General features: G+C 46.8%; 1 protein-coding gene across 1 annotated transcript in view; it reads left to right on the top strand.

The window, feature by feature from the left end:
• ATP8A2 (ATPase phospholipid transporting 8A2) overlaps positions 1-17,807 on the top strand; it is a 1,255,085-nt gene that overhangs the window by 308,413 nt on the left and 928,865 nt on the right. The window contains exons 3-4 of the mRNA XM_073583121.1: positions 13,754-13,853; positions 17,133-17,231. Of these exons, the coding sequence (XP_073439222.1) occupies positions 13,754-13,853; positions 17,133-17,231 (199 nt within the window). The remainder of the gene's footprint in view (positions 1-13,753; positions 13,854-17,132; positions 17,232-17,807) is intronic.

The following is a 17,807-nucleotide window of genomic DNA, read 5'->3' as shown; positions in this document are numbered from 1 at the left end:
TGAAGGGGAGCCTATGAAAAATCCTCTGTTAGGACAGAAGTTTATATCTCTGTGGAGGGGAAATGGCCCTGGTTTGATTAAAAACGCCTGCAGCTAACAGGTGGAGTGCTCAGTCAGAAGGTAAATGGATACAAATTTCAAAAACTGACCGTCACATCCAAGCATAAGCATAGTGTGAACAGGTGCTTAACCTAGAGTCACCAACTCATATACATTCAAGCAAAAAAGGAAGCTTCACTACCTCTTGCCACCATCAGAGGGAGCCTGGAAAAAGAACTCACAACTCCTCTGTCAGCACAACCAGCTCCCTCACCAGAAACCAGAGACAGACCAGAAAATGATTTCACAACAGTCATCTTGCAGTATTATGGGTCTGTACCGGCTGTCACTCTCACGCCTTGGCTGAATGGCGTGAGCCAGGGGGTTGTGGCCCCACTGTGCCACAAACCAGACTACCCTGGAAGGGGCGTGACTACGACAGCTATCTCGGTCTTTGCTCGAGCCTCTGATGGTGAGGTCGGGCTTGTGCGGCAGATAGCTGTCGGGTGCCACTCCAGGGGGGTGTCTGGCTGTGGCTGCTGATCCCACTCGGGGACAAGTCACTTGGACAGGTGTGACTAACAGGCAGGCTGAGACACAGGGCAAGCAGGCACGGCTGAGACACAGGGCAAGCAGGCACGGCTTGGTACACTGGCAGGCAGGCACGGCTTGGAGACACAGGGCAAGCAGGTACGGCTTGGATACACAGGGCAAGCAGGCACGGCTTGGAGACACAGGGCAAGCCGGCACGGCTTGGAGACACAGGGCAAGCCGGCACGGCTTGGAGATACAGGGCAAGCAGGCCCGGCTTGGAGATACAGGGCAAGCAGGCCCGGCTTGGAGATACAGGGCAAGCAGGCCCGGCTTGGAGACACAGGGCAAGCAGGCCCGGCTTGGAGACACAGGGCAAGCAGGGCCGGCTTGGAGACACTGGCAAGCAGGCACGGCTTGGAGACACAGGGCAAGCAGGCACAGCTTGGCGACACAGGGCAAGCAGGCACGGCTTGGAGACACAGGGCAAGCAGGCATGGCTTGGAGACACAGCGCAAGCAGGCACAGCTTGGAGACACAGGACAAGCAGGCACGGTATATGAGGGAACAGGTAGAGACCTGTTCACACAGCGGGTACCAGTACTGATACAGGCAGGAAGGAGTGGAATATGGAGGAACAGGTTTGGACCTGTTCACACAGGAGGTGCAGGTATGGATACAGGCAGAAAGGAGTGGAACAGGCGGAGCCGCAGGAGTGCGGAGTAAGCTGAACCACAAGGTCCGTGGAGAGAAGCTGCCGCAAGAGGTTCTGCAGCAGCAGAGCAAAGCTGAACCACAAGGTCTGTGGAGAGAAGCGGCAGCAAGAGGTTCTGCAGCGGCAGCAGGAGCGGAGCAAAGCTGAACCACAAGGCCTGTGGAGAGAAGCTGCAGCAAGAGGCTCTGCAGCAGCAGGAGAGGAGCAGGCAGGGCTGCAAGGGTGCACCGGCACAGACAGAGCTGCAAGGGTGCTGAAGCTCAGACAGGGAGGACACAAGGAAAGACACTGCAGGGAAGGAAGCCAAAGACATGGAGGCAGGGGTAGGACAGAGTTCAGACAAGGTAGAGGGACAAAGACTCAAGGACCAGGATATTCTGCCTCCTGGCAGGCGAAAGGACAAGTAAACACAAAGCTAGGACCAAGACACAGAGACCAGGATATGCAGCCTCCTGGAGGACAGACAAAGAACACAAAGCAAGGCTAAGAGTATTCCTACAGAGAAAGAGATACACAGAACAGGTCCTGGCTTCGTCAGCAGCAAGATACTGAGTTTGAGACATTGCACAGGCAAGGGTTAGTGGGTGTGGCGGAACTAAGTAGTCAAGGGCTCTAGGTGATTGGTCAGGGACAGATTACACAGGTGCACCCTGACTGCATAAGATCCAGAGAGTTCTGGCGCCGTCCCCTTAACACACATAGCTTGAAGGCATACAGGAGAGCAGAGGCACAGAGTACGGAGCACACGGCTGGCAACAGAGAGAATTCACAGCATGGCTTGAAGCAGTAAGTAAGTTGGTGTGCGGGAGATGGGAGGCCATGCAGTGATGCCAGCAGGGTTGTTACACTGGCCATGGCTGCACTATGTAGATCAGTGTCATCTTGTAGTATGATGGGTCTGTACTGGCCATTGTTGCCTTGTGTAGATGAGTGTCATCTTACGGTATTATCGGTCTGTTCTGGCCATGGCTGCCCTGTGTAGATCAGTGTCATCTTGCGTTATTATAGGTCTGTACCGGCCATGACTGCCCTATGTAGATCAGTGTCATCTTGCGGTATTATGGGTCTGTACCGGCCATGGCTACCCTATGTAGATCAGTGTCATCTTGCGTTATTATAGGTCTGTACCGGCCATGGCTGCCCTATGTAGATCAGTGTCATCTTGAAGTATTATAGGTCTGTACCAGCCATCACTGCCCTATGTAGATCAGTGTCACCTTGCGGTATTATAGGTCTGTACTGACCATGGCTGCCCTATGTAGATCAGCGTCATCTTGCGTTATTATAGGTCTGTACCGGCCATGGCTGCCCTATGTAGATCAGTGTCATCTTGCAGTATTATAGGTCTGTACCGGCCATCGCTGCCCTATGTAGATCAGTGTCACCTTGCGGTATTATAGGTCTGTACTGACCATGGCTGCCCTATGTAGATCAGTGTCATCTTGCGGTATTATGGGTCTGTACTGGCCATGGCTGCGCTCTGTAGATCAGTGTCATCTTGCGGTATTATGGGTCTGTACCGGCCATGGCTGCCCTATGTAGATCAGTGTCATCTTGCAGTATTATAGGTCTGTACCGGCCATCGCTGCCCTATGTAGATCAGTGTCACCTTGCGGTATTATGGGTCTGTACTGGCCATGGCTGCGCTCTGTAGATCAGTGTCATCTTGCGGTATTATGGGTCTGTACCGGCCATGGCTGCCCTATGTAGATCAGTGTCATCTTGGGGTATTATGGGTCTGTACCGGCCATGGCTGCGCTCTGTAGATCAGTGTTGTCTTTGCCTATTTGCTCCCAGGCGGTATTTATTATGTAGTGAGCAGGAGCTCCGCAACCAGAAGAGTAAGAGACGCCAATATTTGTTCACTTCCACTCCAGCCTTATTAGCTTCTGAAGCACTCAGTGGCGGATTTCATCTCTGCCCCATGACCTGTAAGAAAATTCTGGCTAAGACCATGCTGTCTGGTGATAATGATCCCTGCAACTATAATCTGGTGGTAGTTAAACATTAACCCCTTAACCTCCAGAGTCTGCTGATTTTTACACACCCAGTTCATTAGCAGCCCTTTCTGTTTCATTTTTTGAACTGCCAGAACGATTTTTCCTTTACTGCTGTTTTTTTACCTTTATAGTCATATTAATTTTTTTATTCTTTGCTTTTTTATTTGTTTAAGAAAGTAAAAATAAAGAGAAAAAAACCCTCCTAACTGAAAATAATTTCTTAATTTCTCAAATTCCAATAAAATATATGTATTAAATATGTTCTGCATATTCAATGGGATGAAACTGATTGGGAGGAGACACAGATTAGATATTAGAAAAAACTTTTTGACAGTTAGAGTGATCAATGAGTGGAACAAGCTGCCACAGGCTCTACAATTCTATGATTCATTTAGTTTTGGTCATTTTCATATATAACACATATAGTCGCCCGGACAATGGTTATGGTTTGTCACACAGGTGGCATGTTTTGTTTTAATGGTTCTTTTTTTACTATTTTGTAAAATATATATACCGTAATTGTATTTTAGTATATTAGCTCATTTCTAAACATGGCATTGAAGACTTCTGGAGAAAATTTACAGTCCATTTTCTGCAGTTTTCTGATGTAACTGGGACATCACAAGATCCCTGGTTAGAAAGGAAAATGGATCCCCCTTATATAGGGCTTTGTTCAGACTTCTGTTTTTACATTTCATTTGTTTGTTCCATTTTTAGAAATAGACAAAGAATTAATGTAAAAAAAAAACAAATCGATTGCATATTAAATAACTGTTATGTAACAGAAATGTCTGATCATCTGGAAGATCCATTAATCCGACATCAGTGCCTTACTATACCTCTCAGGCTCGGAAGAACAGATTCAGAAGCACAAAGCAAGGCAAGAACTATAAAACTTCCATTTTGTACACCATGAATAGATTACTAATCACCATGGCCATCCCACAATTACAATGTATTCCATTCTGCCGTAGGGCAATACACCTACAACAATACATGATAATACTGCCAGCTACAATACTATCACCATCTGTGAAGATGTATGGCATCCTGCTATCCAGGGTATGAAATAAGCTAAAATGTGCAGTCATGTAAGTAATCCAAATACATTGCTGATTCCCCAAAACATAACATACAGCTCTGGCAAAAACTAAGAGACCAATTTCAAATGTTCAGTTTGTCTGATTTTTCTCTTTATAGGTATATTTTTGAGTAAAATGTAAATTGTTCTTTTAGTCTATAAACTTCTGACAACATGTCTCCGAATTTCCAAGCATTAAATTTTGTATTTTTTTTCTGACAAAGAAAAATGGTCAAAATAAAAAAAACAAAAAGCAGTGCTTTCAGACCTCAAATAATGCTAAGAAAACAAGTTCATGATTATTTAGAAACAACAATACTAATGTTGTAACTCAGGAAGAGTTCTGAAATCAATATTTTGTGGAATAACCATGATTTGTAATCACAGCTTCATGCTTCTTGGCATGCTTTCCACTAGTCTTTCACATTGCTTCTGGAGCAAAAATTTAAGCAGTTCTTCTTTGTTTGATGGCTTGCGACTCTCGATCATCCCCTTGATTTACTTTCCAGAAATATAGAATATAAAACATAGGTATACAGTATGTCCAAAGTAAATAGCATACACCTCAATATCATGTTTAGAAACTGTGGTGGGTGGGAGAGGTGTGATAAGGTGTATGCAGTGCCAAAGTAGGTAGACAAAAAAATCTGTCCTCAAAAATGTTAAATGGGGGGTAACCCATCTGAGACATACGTACTCAGAACTAAAAGATGAAAAACCATCTCAGACCCGACGTTTCACCATCAGCTTTCTCAAGGGGTTCTGAAAATTGCACTTTTTTTGATGTGTGTATAAAAAGTTGTCAGTTGCTACATGGCAAGAGTCAACAATTTACTTTTGACAACGTGAAAAAATTCTAAGTTGCAATCAGGGCTAAGAAATCGGAGTTGTGAAGTTGTAGTTGGTATAAAATGGACTGACTCCGATTCCTAAACTATATAATAATAAATAACAATGCAGGATGTGCTGTAAATGTTTCATAATAATTTGGGAAAGTTATTAAATATCTCATAAATATCTGGTCTGTTCCTGAGCTAAGGATCTCTGCTTTTAGTTGAGATGAATCTGTGCTGCACTTTACGTACAAGCTCAGTAGTGACCAATGCTGTGGAGTCGGAGTCGGTATAAAATGGATAGACTACGGCTCCTAAAATATAGAATATATTGGGTGCAGTAGTGTAATAATCTGCAGGTACTGATGTTGTCACCGTGGATTAGAGACAGATCAAGAGTTAAAGGGTTTATTTACCGAGGATACAGTCTCCACGCAGGGAGAAGCAGTAGGGGTTAAATGTGACAGGGTAAACGGTAAAACTGTACACAAAAGGCTAGTTAAAGCTATGAAACAGTTAAGCAAAGTAGAAATGGTTAAACCGGAATTCTTGTAACTTATCAGTCCGGTGAAGTCTTAATTGAAAGGTCTCTTTCTCCAACGCTGGCACCGTCAACAACAGCACTTGAAGTCTCTGTAGTCTCTCCTCTCTTTGAAACCGGGAACTCCGAGGTTAAAGCAGCAAGCAGGGAGACGCTGTGAACCTGAGTCTCCCCTGCTCTAAATCTCTGTATGTTAAGCTAACAGTCTCTCCGCAGGAACGATGTTGTGCACACTGAAAAGTCTCTCTGCCACACTCAGGGGCTCTGGCCTGTCACCGCGGGCACCAGGGCTGCGCGCACGGGTCACTGTCTCTACAGTGTCAGGGGGAAAGCCTCCTCTTGTCACAGGGGCTACCAAGTCCACGTACTCACAGACAGTGCTTTCTATATCTCGTCCTTCAGCCCCAGTCCTCTGACAGGGAGTTTTCTCTCTCCTGGAGCGCGGTGCGGCAGCCTGCTTCGTACATGACGCATGCTGCTCTGCCTCTGGCGTTCTCTGCTTTCACGCCCTCGGCCTGCACTGCTTCCGGTCCACCACCCCTTCTCTTCCCCCACTGCCCCTTACAGTCACATGGTGCAGTTGGTCCAAGTCAGTAAGTCTTCCCCCCAGCAACCCTGCTGCCCAGCTATGTGGTTCTGGACATGGAGCAGGAGAGGTAACCCCCTTCTGGCTCTTCTTCCTCTTCAACTCCCCTATTTTTGCTCGCCATTCCACGGGTGAGATTTTCTGTAGTTCTCGTTGACAGTCTTCCAATCCCTGTACAATTTGTTGCCAGAAGAACTGGTCTTGGTTACAGCGAGCGGGGGGAGCATCCCAAATCAGAAGGGGCAGCTGTGTCAGCTGTTACGGGAGGAACGTGGGTCGGAGTTGCTCCCACTCTGTTGGTAGTTTCAGGCACCAGCCCCGTCTCCGTATCCCCTGGGGGAAGTTGAAAGTCTTCCTTGTCTTCAAAATCAACATCAACCACTGGAATGGCCTGTGGGGGCACAGGTTCCTCTTGTACTTGTTCAGGATCTCGAGACAAACATGGCCGCAGTATATTGCGGTGCAGCGTACGAATGGAGGCTACTTCCTCCGTTTCTGGCTGAACCTCACAGACAGGGCCTTTGGCACTAAGTCGACGCTTCACCCTGTATGGGCCTTTCTCCCACCGGTACTCCAATTTGTTGTGTGGGCGTTTTTCTCTCACCAAGACTTGGTCTCCAGGCCATAGAGTTGTCCCCTTTTGAGGGGTGACTTTAGGATGCTCCAACTCCTGTAGCCGGTTCTGCACTAGTCGATGGAGAGTCAGTAGCCGACTACGGTGTTCTCGAACCCAGGAGTACAGCCCCGTCCATGGGTAGTCCTCCTCGGGCTCTAACTCCAACTCAGTCAACTCTTTTCCGGGCCGTCCGAAGAACAGAGAGTGGGGTGTGAAGCCAGTGGTGCTGTGTTTCCAATTGTTATACACCCATACCAATTCAGGGACGAATTCAGGCCATCGTGCTTTTTGTTCCTCTTCCATGGTTCGCAGCATTTCGATCAAGGTGCAGTTAAATCTCTCGCAAGCTCCATTCCCCTGTGGGTGTTAGGGTGTTGTCCGGGATTTACTGATCTTATACAACTGGTGCAGCTCCTCCATCACCCTTCCAAGAAAACAGGCCCCCTGATCGGACTGGATACGTTTAGGACACCAGTACACCTGAATGAAGTGCTTGCAGATGGCATGAGCAGCAGACTTGGCAGTTTGATCCCGTGCTGGCGTCACAACAGCAAACTTCGTGAAGTGGTCCACCATTACTAAGCAGTGCTCATAGCCTTGATGCGCTGACCCGATTGTCAGATAGTCTATTGCCAGCAGATCCAAAGGTCCAGATGCCTTCACCGTTTGCGTGGGGGCCCACTGCGCGGGTGGTTTTATCAGTTCACAAGTCCGGCACTGTTGGCAGACTCTTTCCATGACACTCCTCAGATTGGGATGGTAAAACAGGCGCTGCAGCCACTGGAGGGTCTTTTCAGGACCGAAGTGAACTCCTTTTTCATAAGCTTCTGTAGCCATCTGGTCCACCAAGGACGAGGGAATCACCGTCTGCCAGATAAGGCTGAGTTCTGATTGTAGGAAAATCTACCGATAAAAGATGCCATCTCGCAACCGAAGCCTTTCCCATTGTGGAAGCATCTGCAGCATTTCAGGTGATGCAGTCCTCCTCTCATGATGGCTGGGCACTTGTTTATACGCGACCCACTGTCTCAACTGGGCTATCTCCTGATCCTCCTGCTACACTTGGACCCACTCATCGCGGGGTTCCAGTAAACTCGCACGAGTCTTCTCCTGGTCTGTCTCCCGTGTAGCCGCCACCGTCCTGGCAGTCTCTCCAAATTCTCGGACTTCCACAGCCTCCAGCTCTTCATCCCGATTAGGCGCTGGTTTATTGTAATTCACTCGGGAAAGGGCATCAGCATGGGTATTCTCTGCGCCTCTCTTGTAAGTGATCTTGTACCATAACTTTGCCATCTGAGCTACCCAGTGTTGTTCTAGGGCACTAGATTTGCTTTCTCTAGATTAGCCAACAGATTGTTTTCCGTACGCACATGAACTTCTGAGCCGGCCAGATACTCCGCAGATTTCTCAGTCATTGCCCATACCAGCGCCAACAACACCAGCTTGAATGAAATGTAGTTATCTGGATTCTTCTCCGAGTCATGTAGGGACCGACTTGCGTACGCTATTATGCGCTCTTTCCCGTCCTGTATTTGCGACAGCACTGCTCCAAGCCCCTGCAGACTCCCATCGGTGTGCAAGATAAACGGCTGCGTGAAGTCAGCGTAAGCCAGCACGGGGGCCTCTGTCAAAGCTTTCTTCAGGGCTAGGAATGCTTCTTCCTGGCGCTCTCCCCACTGTATGTTCCTGTTTTTTGCACAGGAGGGCACTCCTTTCAGCAACTCAAGAAGAGAATTTGCGATGCGAGTAAAGTCTTTTACGAAGCGTCGGAAAGTATCCTGTGAGTCCCAGAAATGCGTGCACATCCTTCACGGTCTTTGGGGTTGGCCACTCCTGTACTTCTGCAATTTTCTCCTGAGAAGGCCTCACTCCTTCAGCGGAGACAGTGTGTCCTAAATACTCAATCTGAGTACGGAAGAGATGACACTTTTGAGGCTTCACTTTCAGCCCATACTTCTGTAGCCGACTCAGAACCTGCTCCAGTCTCCGTAAATGTTTGTCAAAGGTCGGGGCAAAGTTGATAATATTGTCCAGGTAAATCAGGGTAGCTTCAAAGTTCAGATCCCCTAGATATCTTTCTATGAGACGTTGAAACGTTCCCTGGGCATTGGCTAGACCGAAAGACATGCGGTCGAACTCATACAATCCCATCAGAAGGATGAAAGCTGTCTTCACTCGGTCTTGTTTGGACATTGGTACTTGCCAATAACCGCTGGCCAGATCTAGCATGGAAAAGTACCTAGCATTCCCTAATGCCGACAGGGACTCCTCTATCCTCGGCAATAGATACAGGCGTTGAGCCAGCGGTAGTCCACACAGAAGCGTAAGGACCCGTCCTTCTTCCACACCAGGACTAGGGGGGCGGCCCAGGGACTCTGGCTATAACGTATTACTCCCTTCTTCAACATCTGTGACAGCATCCCCTTCACCTCTTGGTACATTTGTGGGGGTATCTGGCAATACCGTTCCCGGGTAGGTGCCGCATCCCCGGTGGGTATTTCGTGTGTTATTGCGGTGGTGCACCCAAAGTCGTCTTCATTTTTGGCGAACACTTCCTGATATTTTCCTAGCAAAGGACTCCACACGGGGAACCTGTTGGAGGGTCAGTTCCGAGAGTTCCGCCCGCATGTGTTCCAGTATCCATCGCCCCTCCTTCAGCAATCTGGGGTCTGGGGTTACTTCAGCCTTTACAGTCACCAGCCATGAATCTTCTGGCTTCGCAGTCAGCTGTACTGTTTCAGATGGAACAAGCTCATCGGGTATGCCTAGGATATGGGCCACTTCACTCCTGGGGGGCAAGGTCACGTCATTCTCTCCCAAATTTACACAACGCACGAGGACAGTTCCATTCCGCACCATAGTCGGGGTCCGTGGAACTAATATTCCCGATGGCAGCTGGTCAGCCTTGCTGGGTCCAACTTGTACCTCCACCCCCTCCAGGGGAATACCAGCTCGGACAGGCAAGGGAAGCACGGCCTGTCCAAGGGGCAACACTCGGTTGACAGAGGCGGGTACGATTACTTTGCCGAGCGCCTTCCCGTCGCTGTATGTTTCCTGGACCTGAGCTGTCTGTGCCAGTTGCTGGAAGACCCTCCTTTGGGGGGTTTGGTAGCTCCATTGTTGCAGGAACTGTTGTGGGGACTGAAGAGAAGGCTCCTGAGGTCTTTAAGCACATTCATGCCCAAGGTTACGGTATGGTCTTTAGCTGCTTCTCCATCCACCAGCACTGCTCCTCTTCTCCCCATATCCTTACCGCAGACCTCTATAGTCATCCATACCACCCCTGCAACCGAGATGGGTAAGTGGTTAGCCGCTGTGAGTTTAATCAACAGGCCCCATTCTGGCCACAGCACCTCCGTGACGTGTCGGCGGAAATATCCTTCAGGTATGGTGGCAACCTGTGAGCCGATGTCTAATAGGCAACGTACTGGACTTCTATTCATTTCGGCCCATACCAAGGGACATGTGGAAACGAGGCTGGTGGGACTTCTGATACTCCTTCAATTTTCATGCTCCGGGCGGCGTCCCTCGGGCTCGGAGCCATCTAGTTTAATGGATGCCGCGGGGCTGGTTGGCTCCACCGGGTTCACCACCGAGCAATGTGACCGGGTTCTCCGCAGATATAACATGTAGGTGGGCTTCTTCTCTGGGTGGCACCAATCTCACATCGGGGGGCAGTCTCTCTGTCTCACACCAGTGAGCCGGACTCTACCGTTGGGGTTCTCTTAAGGTACTGTCACACTAAGCGATATCGCTAGCAATATCGCTATAACTTGTGACGTTATAACGATATTGCTAGCGACATCGCTGTGTCTGATATCTACGACCCGCTCCCCCGCTGTTTATCGCTGATCGCGCGAGAACGTCCTGGACCGCTTCTCGTCGTCAGCTTCCTGCGGCGCCGACGAGCGTGGAGCCGGGCGGGAGGACGTCAGGATCGCCTAGTGTGACAGGTAAGTAGCGACCTCCGACCCCTGCGATGTCGCTGGTGAGATCTGCCTGTGTGGCAGCTCACTAGCGACCATTTAGCGATGTACCAGCGATCCTGACCACGTCATATCGCTGGTCGGGATCGCTGGTACATCGCTAAGTGTGACAGTACCTTTAGACTCAGCCATTTCTTCACGGAACTGTTAATCTCCTTCTTCAAGTCTTCCACCCATTGGGGGGCAGCGGCTGTGGTGGCAGTTACCTCCCTGCTCCGTACCTTCCCCACTGGCTCTATCACTACCTGCTCTTGCTCGCGCGTGTGTGCGCCTCACTCCCGAGCTCATAGAAAGTCATATCTGGCTTTACCCACATGCGCTCTTGCAGGGCCTGCTTCATCAACACATCACGCAAGCCCGTCACCAGCTGGTCTCGTAGCACAACGTCAATCGGCCCTACATCTATGCCGTCCTTCTATATGATGGTAGTATGGAGCTCTTTCAGGGCATTCATAAACTGCGTCACGATCTCCTCTCTTTGCACCCAGAGAAACAGTCGCATGCGCAGTTTCCCTACGTCAGTGGGGTCCCCATGCGTCTCCTCAAGTATACGTAGAACTTTGTCCAGGGTATCTCTCGCCTGGGGGGGCCTCAGCATAACAGTTTGAAGAATACGAAATCCATCCATCCATTCAAAACCCAAGAGGTAGACGTCCAGGCAAAATATCGGAGTCAACAAGTCGGCTCATCAGATTTCAAACAGAATAACACCTGTAGAAGGCTGCGAACAGCTGAAACGCGTTGTGCATATAGTTTTTATTTGTTTTTTATCAGTTTGAATAACATTTTACCTACAGGCAACCTGAAATTTCTGCACCTTGATTTATCTCAGTGGCAAAGACAGCACCTGGTCCTCCTGTCTGGCATCCGAGTCATCAGGGAAGTTTTGTTAGTATGATGGGCTATAATAGATTCATGCCGGCTCCAAGCTGCATCTGGTCATACTCATGCAAACTCTTATGCCTTATGGATTTACAAAATAATAAAAATAAAAATTTAGATTTTTAGGAGCAAAACAGTAAGAATGCAGTGACACAACAAAAATCTGCATAACTAATCATATGCTAAATAGTTGCCAATCAAATTTTTGTATGAGATGTCTGAGATTGTCTAGGAAATGATGGTAGTCTCACGTTCTCAACTGTAGTGGATGGTGAAATATCGAACCTGAAAATCCAAAGTTCAAAGCATTGTTACCCTTTTGCTTGTCAGTGTATCATCTGTGCAATACTAAAATCCTAAAAACATGCACTGTTGGTGGCCTTTGAGGAGAGGACAGGAGTTGTGCATCTCTGGGTTATACAATTGCCAGTTGTAGCTTTAGCTTGGTGGTGTGTGTGCCTTGTTCTGTAGTGCTCTGTTATTCTGATCTTTTGCTGCCCGACCTAAGACCTGGCCTTTAACCATCCATTTGCCCAGCCCCTTTGTGATCTACTACCTCCCTGGAATTCTGACCTCGGACTTTGACCTGTTTACGCCTTTGCCTTGCCCCTCTGTTTATGACAAACTCTCTTTGTATTTGAACCTGCACCCCTTGACTCCCCTGCCTCACAGCTTGACTGTGAGAAGTGACGTGTACAAGTGTCACAGCCGGGATAGGATGTTTTTCTTATTAAGAAAAGACTTCCGTCTTGCCACTCTACTACAAACACCAGACATGTGAAGAATATGGGAGATTGTTGTCACATGCAATACACAACCAGTACTTGCCAGAAATTTCTGCAGCTCCTTTAATGTTACTGTAAGCCGATCAGCAGCCTCCCGCACCAATTTTCTTGCTATTCTTTCATGAATTTTTGAGTCACGTCCAGTTTTAGGTAATGTCACTGTTGTGTGAAATGTAAGCCACTTCTTGATCATCTTCGCAGTGTTCCATGGTGTATCTAATGCCTTGGAAATTTTTTTGTACCCTTCTCCTGACTGAGAACTTTCAAGGATGACATGCCTTTGCTGCTTTGTAAGATGTTTACAGGCCATGATTTGGCTTTAAAGTGCAACTAAAGGGGGTTTTACACATAGCGATATCGCTAGCAATATCGCTAAAGCATCACCGATTTGGTGACGCAGCAGCAATATCGCTAGCGATATCGCCATGTGTGATACTTGCCTCCGACCAGCTCCCCCGCTGTCTGTCGCTGATCGCGCGAGATCGCGCAGCTCCATTTCTTGTCGGGCGCTTCCTGCTAGCACCAACGAGCGTCGCGTGGACGTGGACGGGAGGACGTCAGGATCACCGCGTCTGAAAGGTAAATAACGACCGCTGTATCGCTGCTGCGTCGCTGTGAGATCTGCCTGTGTGGCAGCTCACTGGCGACCATTTAGCGATGCACCAGCGATCCTGACCGGGTCGTATCGTGGTGAGGATTGCTGGTGCATCGCTAAATGTAAAGGGGCCTTAAGAAAATGTCAGGAAAATCCTACTAGAACCACTATACTTTATTTGGGATTAATCAGAGCCACTGTAATTGACGGCAGCGTCGTATAGACTACTATTTAACATGAGTTTGTGTGATTGTGGATGTAGTTGTTTTCTGATTTAGCCAGTTATAACAGGGTGTTCACACTTATGCAACTACATTATCTTAGATTTGTTATTTTTATTCCCCCGCCCTCAAAAAATAATCAAATTATTTCAGTTTGTTTCTCAATGAATTGTTGACTTAAAGGTAGAAAAAGTTCTGAAATTATTCTTTTTGGTATGATTATTTTACATGACAAAAAACCTGTTATTTGACCAGGGTTGTGTAGACTTTTGATATCAGCTGTATATTCTCACCTCTTTTTTATTACAAGCAGTAATATAAGTATTGCTTTTGTCCCTGCAGCACAGCCAAGTACAGCGTGTTAACGTTCCTACCTCGATTCCTCTATGAACAGATCAGAAGAGCTGCCAATGCTTTCTTCCTCTTCATTGCCTTATTACAGGTGACATATTCTTTTTGACTTGCAAATGAGCTGATTTTGAGAGATACAAACACATTTGTATTAGAGTTTAGTCCCATATCTTTCCTCTGTCACATGCAAATTTGCATTGTCCAGTGTCAGTGATATTCTACAATCTGCTTCTCTCCAGTCATGCCAACATTGCAGATGAACGTGCAATATCTATTTGTCAGCTGGGCCTTTACATATGATAGAAAAGGAACTTCTTCAATGTATTTTGCTACATTGCCAAGAAGGAAAACTTGGATAAGGTATGTGCATGTAAAGTCTTTTTCAGGTGGAATCCCCTTGAAAAAGCCTTGCAGAAAATGAACATAATTCACAGCAATGAAAAAACGATATTGTTGTGCACATGTTCAGTCTTTTGTTACTTCTTTTAGCTGCATCACGGTTTGGAAACCATGAAGCGGTGAAAAGAAGTAACATGAATTATATGGAACAGACAAAAAAACAATCAATTTCACAGCAGACAAACAAAGCCGTGTTTTTCTTGAAGCGGTTTCGCCTGAGAAAAGCTCAGCTCCAGCCATTTCAGGTTGTTTTATTCGTCAACGCATTTCAAAGTATATTATCACGGTTTGTCCTGATGAAGAAGTTAAATACTTCGAAACGCGTTGACGATTAAAACCACCTGAAATTGGATTGGCATCCTTAAATTTTCTCCACGGCAGCGCAGAATACCCCATTTGTTTCTCTGGTTCCATTCATTTATTTAATATAGGACACACCAAAAAAAGACAAAACGCACCTGAAAAAATGCGATAACTCATGTAAAAAAAAAACCACAACCTAATTTAGCTAATAGTTGCAGGAAATCTGCACCCAATACTCATTGTGGGAAAGTAGTCATCTCCAGGTCGCCTCTTTGCACTCCGTACTGTGTCCCCCGCTATCTCCAATATCTCCAAAACAGGATGAAACTATCCAGATGGAATATGAAGGGTTCAACCAGTCAATGACCACTGATTGACTGCAGTGGTTTCTTGACGCTCCCTGCTGGATACTGATTCTGAGAGACACAGTATGAATGCCCCGGAACGGCACCATACCATGAGCTGAAAATAGTGCTTTTTTTCTTATTTCATTCTAGGGCGATTAAGGTTAAGGCCTCATTCAGATGTTTATTTTTTGCGTACGAGTGCTATCCTTGCTTTTCACGGATAGTACTTATACCTGTAATTGGGAATAGGGTCATTCACGTGTCCATTATTTTTCACAGACTGAGTGGTCCGCTCAAAATTGTAGAGACTTGTCCGATTTTTAACCTGATCAAATTTGGCATTACAGGTCTATGGGTCCATGAAAAAATCAGACCACACTCAGATGTCATCCCACTGCAGTCCAGATTTTATGTACTGTTCGAAAGGAGAACGTGGAGAAACTTTTTTTTTTTTTCACGTGTGAGAAAAACTTATCTTGGATGAAAATCATTTCTGAAACTTGGGGAAAAAAATTAATGCATGAATGATATCTAACTTCTATAGTACTGAAGAACCAATTTAAAGGGTTTACCCATGGCTTTTTTTTCTATGGGCTTAAAAAGTGATAGGCTAACCACCTGCCTGCCCTATCTAGCGCTAGTACAGAGTGGTCATTGACTGCTCCTGCCGGAGATTCAGCTGCTGAATGTCAATGGAGCAGCGATTCCTCTTCCGGACTGCTCTGTCCACCAAGCGTGACTGCTGACGTCATGCTGATTGACAGCCACCTCCCTGCAGATCTTTACCTATTCATTACCATGTTAATCACAGGCAGCATTGACTTGCATGGGTAAGGCTAGGTTCACACCACCGTTTTTTTCACTTAAAGGACAGATTATGCTAATCACGCTCTGATCATTGTGTGCTTCAATTCTCTTGGATGAGTAGAAAGTAGAAAAAATGGCACCATCTTCTCCATTCTGTTAGTCCATGAAAATCTGACAGCACTCAGATGTCATCCGAGTGGTGGTCCTATTTTTTTTTTTGACTGACCCATTGACTTGCATGGCCGAGTACCATCCAATTTACAGATGCAAACCGGGCATGCTGTGATTTTTTCGGTCAGACTCATCCAAGAATAAAATCAGACATGTGCATGGCCCCATAGGATAACATTGTTCTGAGTGTGATCTGATGTTTTGTCGGACCGTAAATACGATTGTCTGCACCAGCCCTAATTTTGGTCTGTGATTCGTAAGAAAAATTGACATGTGAACTGGGTTTACTGGGTACATGTATCTATAAAAATCACGGGTAGAATATATGATTCCTGGATGATTGAATGAGGCGTAAATCTATCACACCTGACTGCGTACAGTTCTGTGTGCTGGGCCGTGGGTGTAAGCAGGTTGCGGGATGCAGTGACAGGTAGGAGGCAGAGCAAGGGTTAACAAAAGGTAGCAATTTAATAGAACAGGGTATTCACTCCTCGCAGGGAGGAAAATGGTTAAAGGGTGAATGGTATCAATAATAACTGTAAAATAAGGGTAGTCCAAAGAAAGAATTTATCATGTCCTGTATGATTCTCTGTAGGAGATGATCCCGCAGGGGTTATAGCTCCGGCAGAGTCCAGGGGGTGATGTCCTCAGATGGGGTCCTTAACACGGTGGTCCTTCTTCTGGCGGCATCGGTCGGTCTCCAGTACCTTTCACTGAGCCCCTAGTTCATAAACACTTGCGGCCGGAGCAGCTTTGGAGTCCAACAGGAACGGTTGTGGAGCAAGTGGCAGGGAAGGCCGCAGGAGTCTGTCCACTGCTCGGCTTTCCCTCCTGTGCACGTTTGCAGTACTCAGTCACGGAGCGCACAGCATCTCTATCTCCGGCAGTCACTGAGCGCCCAACACTTCTCAGCGCAGCAGTCCCTCTGCAGGAGGTGGGGCCCAAACGAGGCGGCCTGTCGCAGCGCTGCTCACCTGACTGCATGCTGCTACGGGTTGGCGCCAAACTGTCTGCTGCTGCGTGTGCTTTACTTCTTATGTAACCCCGCCTCCCCTTGTCATGAGGTCGTCCGGCTCCTCATTTTTTTCCCCCCGGCAACAGGGGAGGCAGCCTCAACAGTTCTGGACCCGGCTCAGCACAGGTACCTGTAGCCCGGTCCTTCTCCTTACACTGGTCACATTGCAACTAGCACTGTCATGTCCACAAGTCAGATGAGACGACTGCACGGTGCAAGTTTTTGCAGTGATAATGGAATTGTCTTTACTGCCTACATTCATATATATGACAGGTATTATAATAAAGCGATGTTTTTAATTTTTATTAATTTTTTTGTAATTGTACAGCAAATCCCTGATGTGTCTCCAACAGGAAGATACACCACCCTGGTGCCCTTAATTTTCATCCTGACTGTGGCTGGCATCAAAGAAATCATAGAGGACTATGTGAGTTTTATTCACCTTGCAGATTTTCTATTGTGTTTTTAGTTGATCTTTTATTGTTGTGTTCACTGTGAAAGTAGAAAGTGATGGCGGATTCTTTAAAGTGGAGCTTAAACGTATTTTAATCTGTAAAATTAAAGAAATTTGTAGCTTTGTTTTTACTTTTTTTTGTGTATTTGCTCCACATATTTTCTACCTGGAAACCATCAGCAAGCTGCGGCGTCTGGGTACCTACCGGTCTGTACGGTCCTAAGCTACAGTCTCAGGAACGTATTTTCTCTCTGAGTGCTGGCCACATTAAAAAAATGCTCTCACACGACCAATGTCATTGAGTTGGGATGTTCCTATGACCGTACGATCGAATGTTCATGAGAAAAAAAGTAGCAACATGCAATTTTCTTTTCGTATTTAGGATGGAAGTCTACGGGTGCGCAAAAAAAAGGTATCCAATACGGATCATCCTTATTGCAACTGATTAGGGATAAATTGTAATTATTGACATAGGTAACTGTGTTTGGTCTTGTAAATGTTATTAACTACTGATATATAAAAACAGACGCTATAGGGATCGCATATGGA

The sequence above is a fragment of the Dendrobates tinctorius genome, unplaced genomic scaffold (assembly GCF_039654945.1).
Source record: "Dendrobates tinctorius isolate UK_male_01 unplaced genomic scaffold, ASM3965494v1 ptg000075l, whole genome shotgun sequence".
In the NCBI taxonomy this organism is placed as follows: domain Eukaryota; kingdom Metazoa; phylum Chordata; class Amphibia; order Anura; family Dendrobatidae; genus Dendrobates; species Dendrobates tinctorius.
This window is presented reverse-complemented; position numbering and strand designations above follow the sequence as displayed.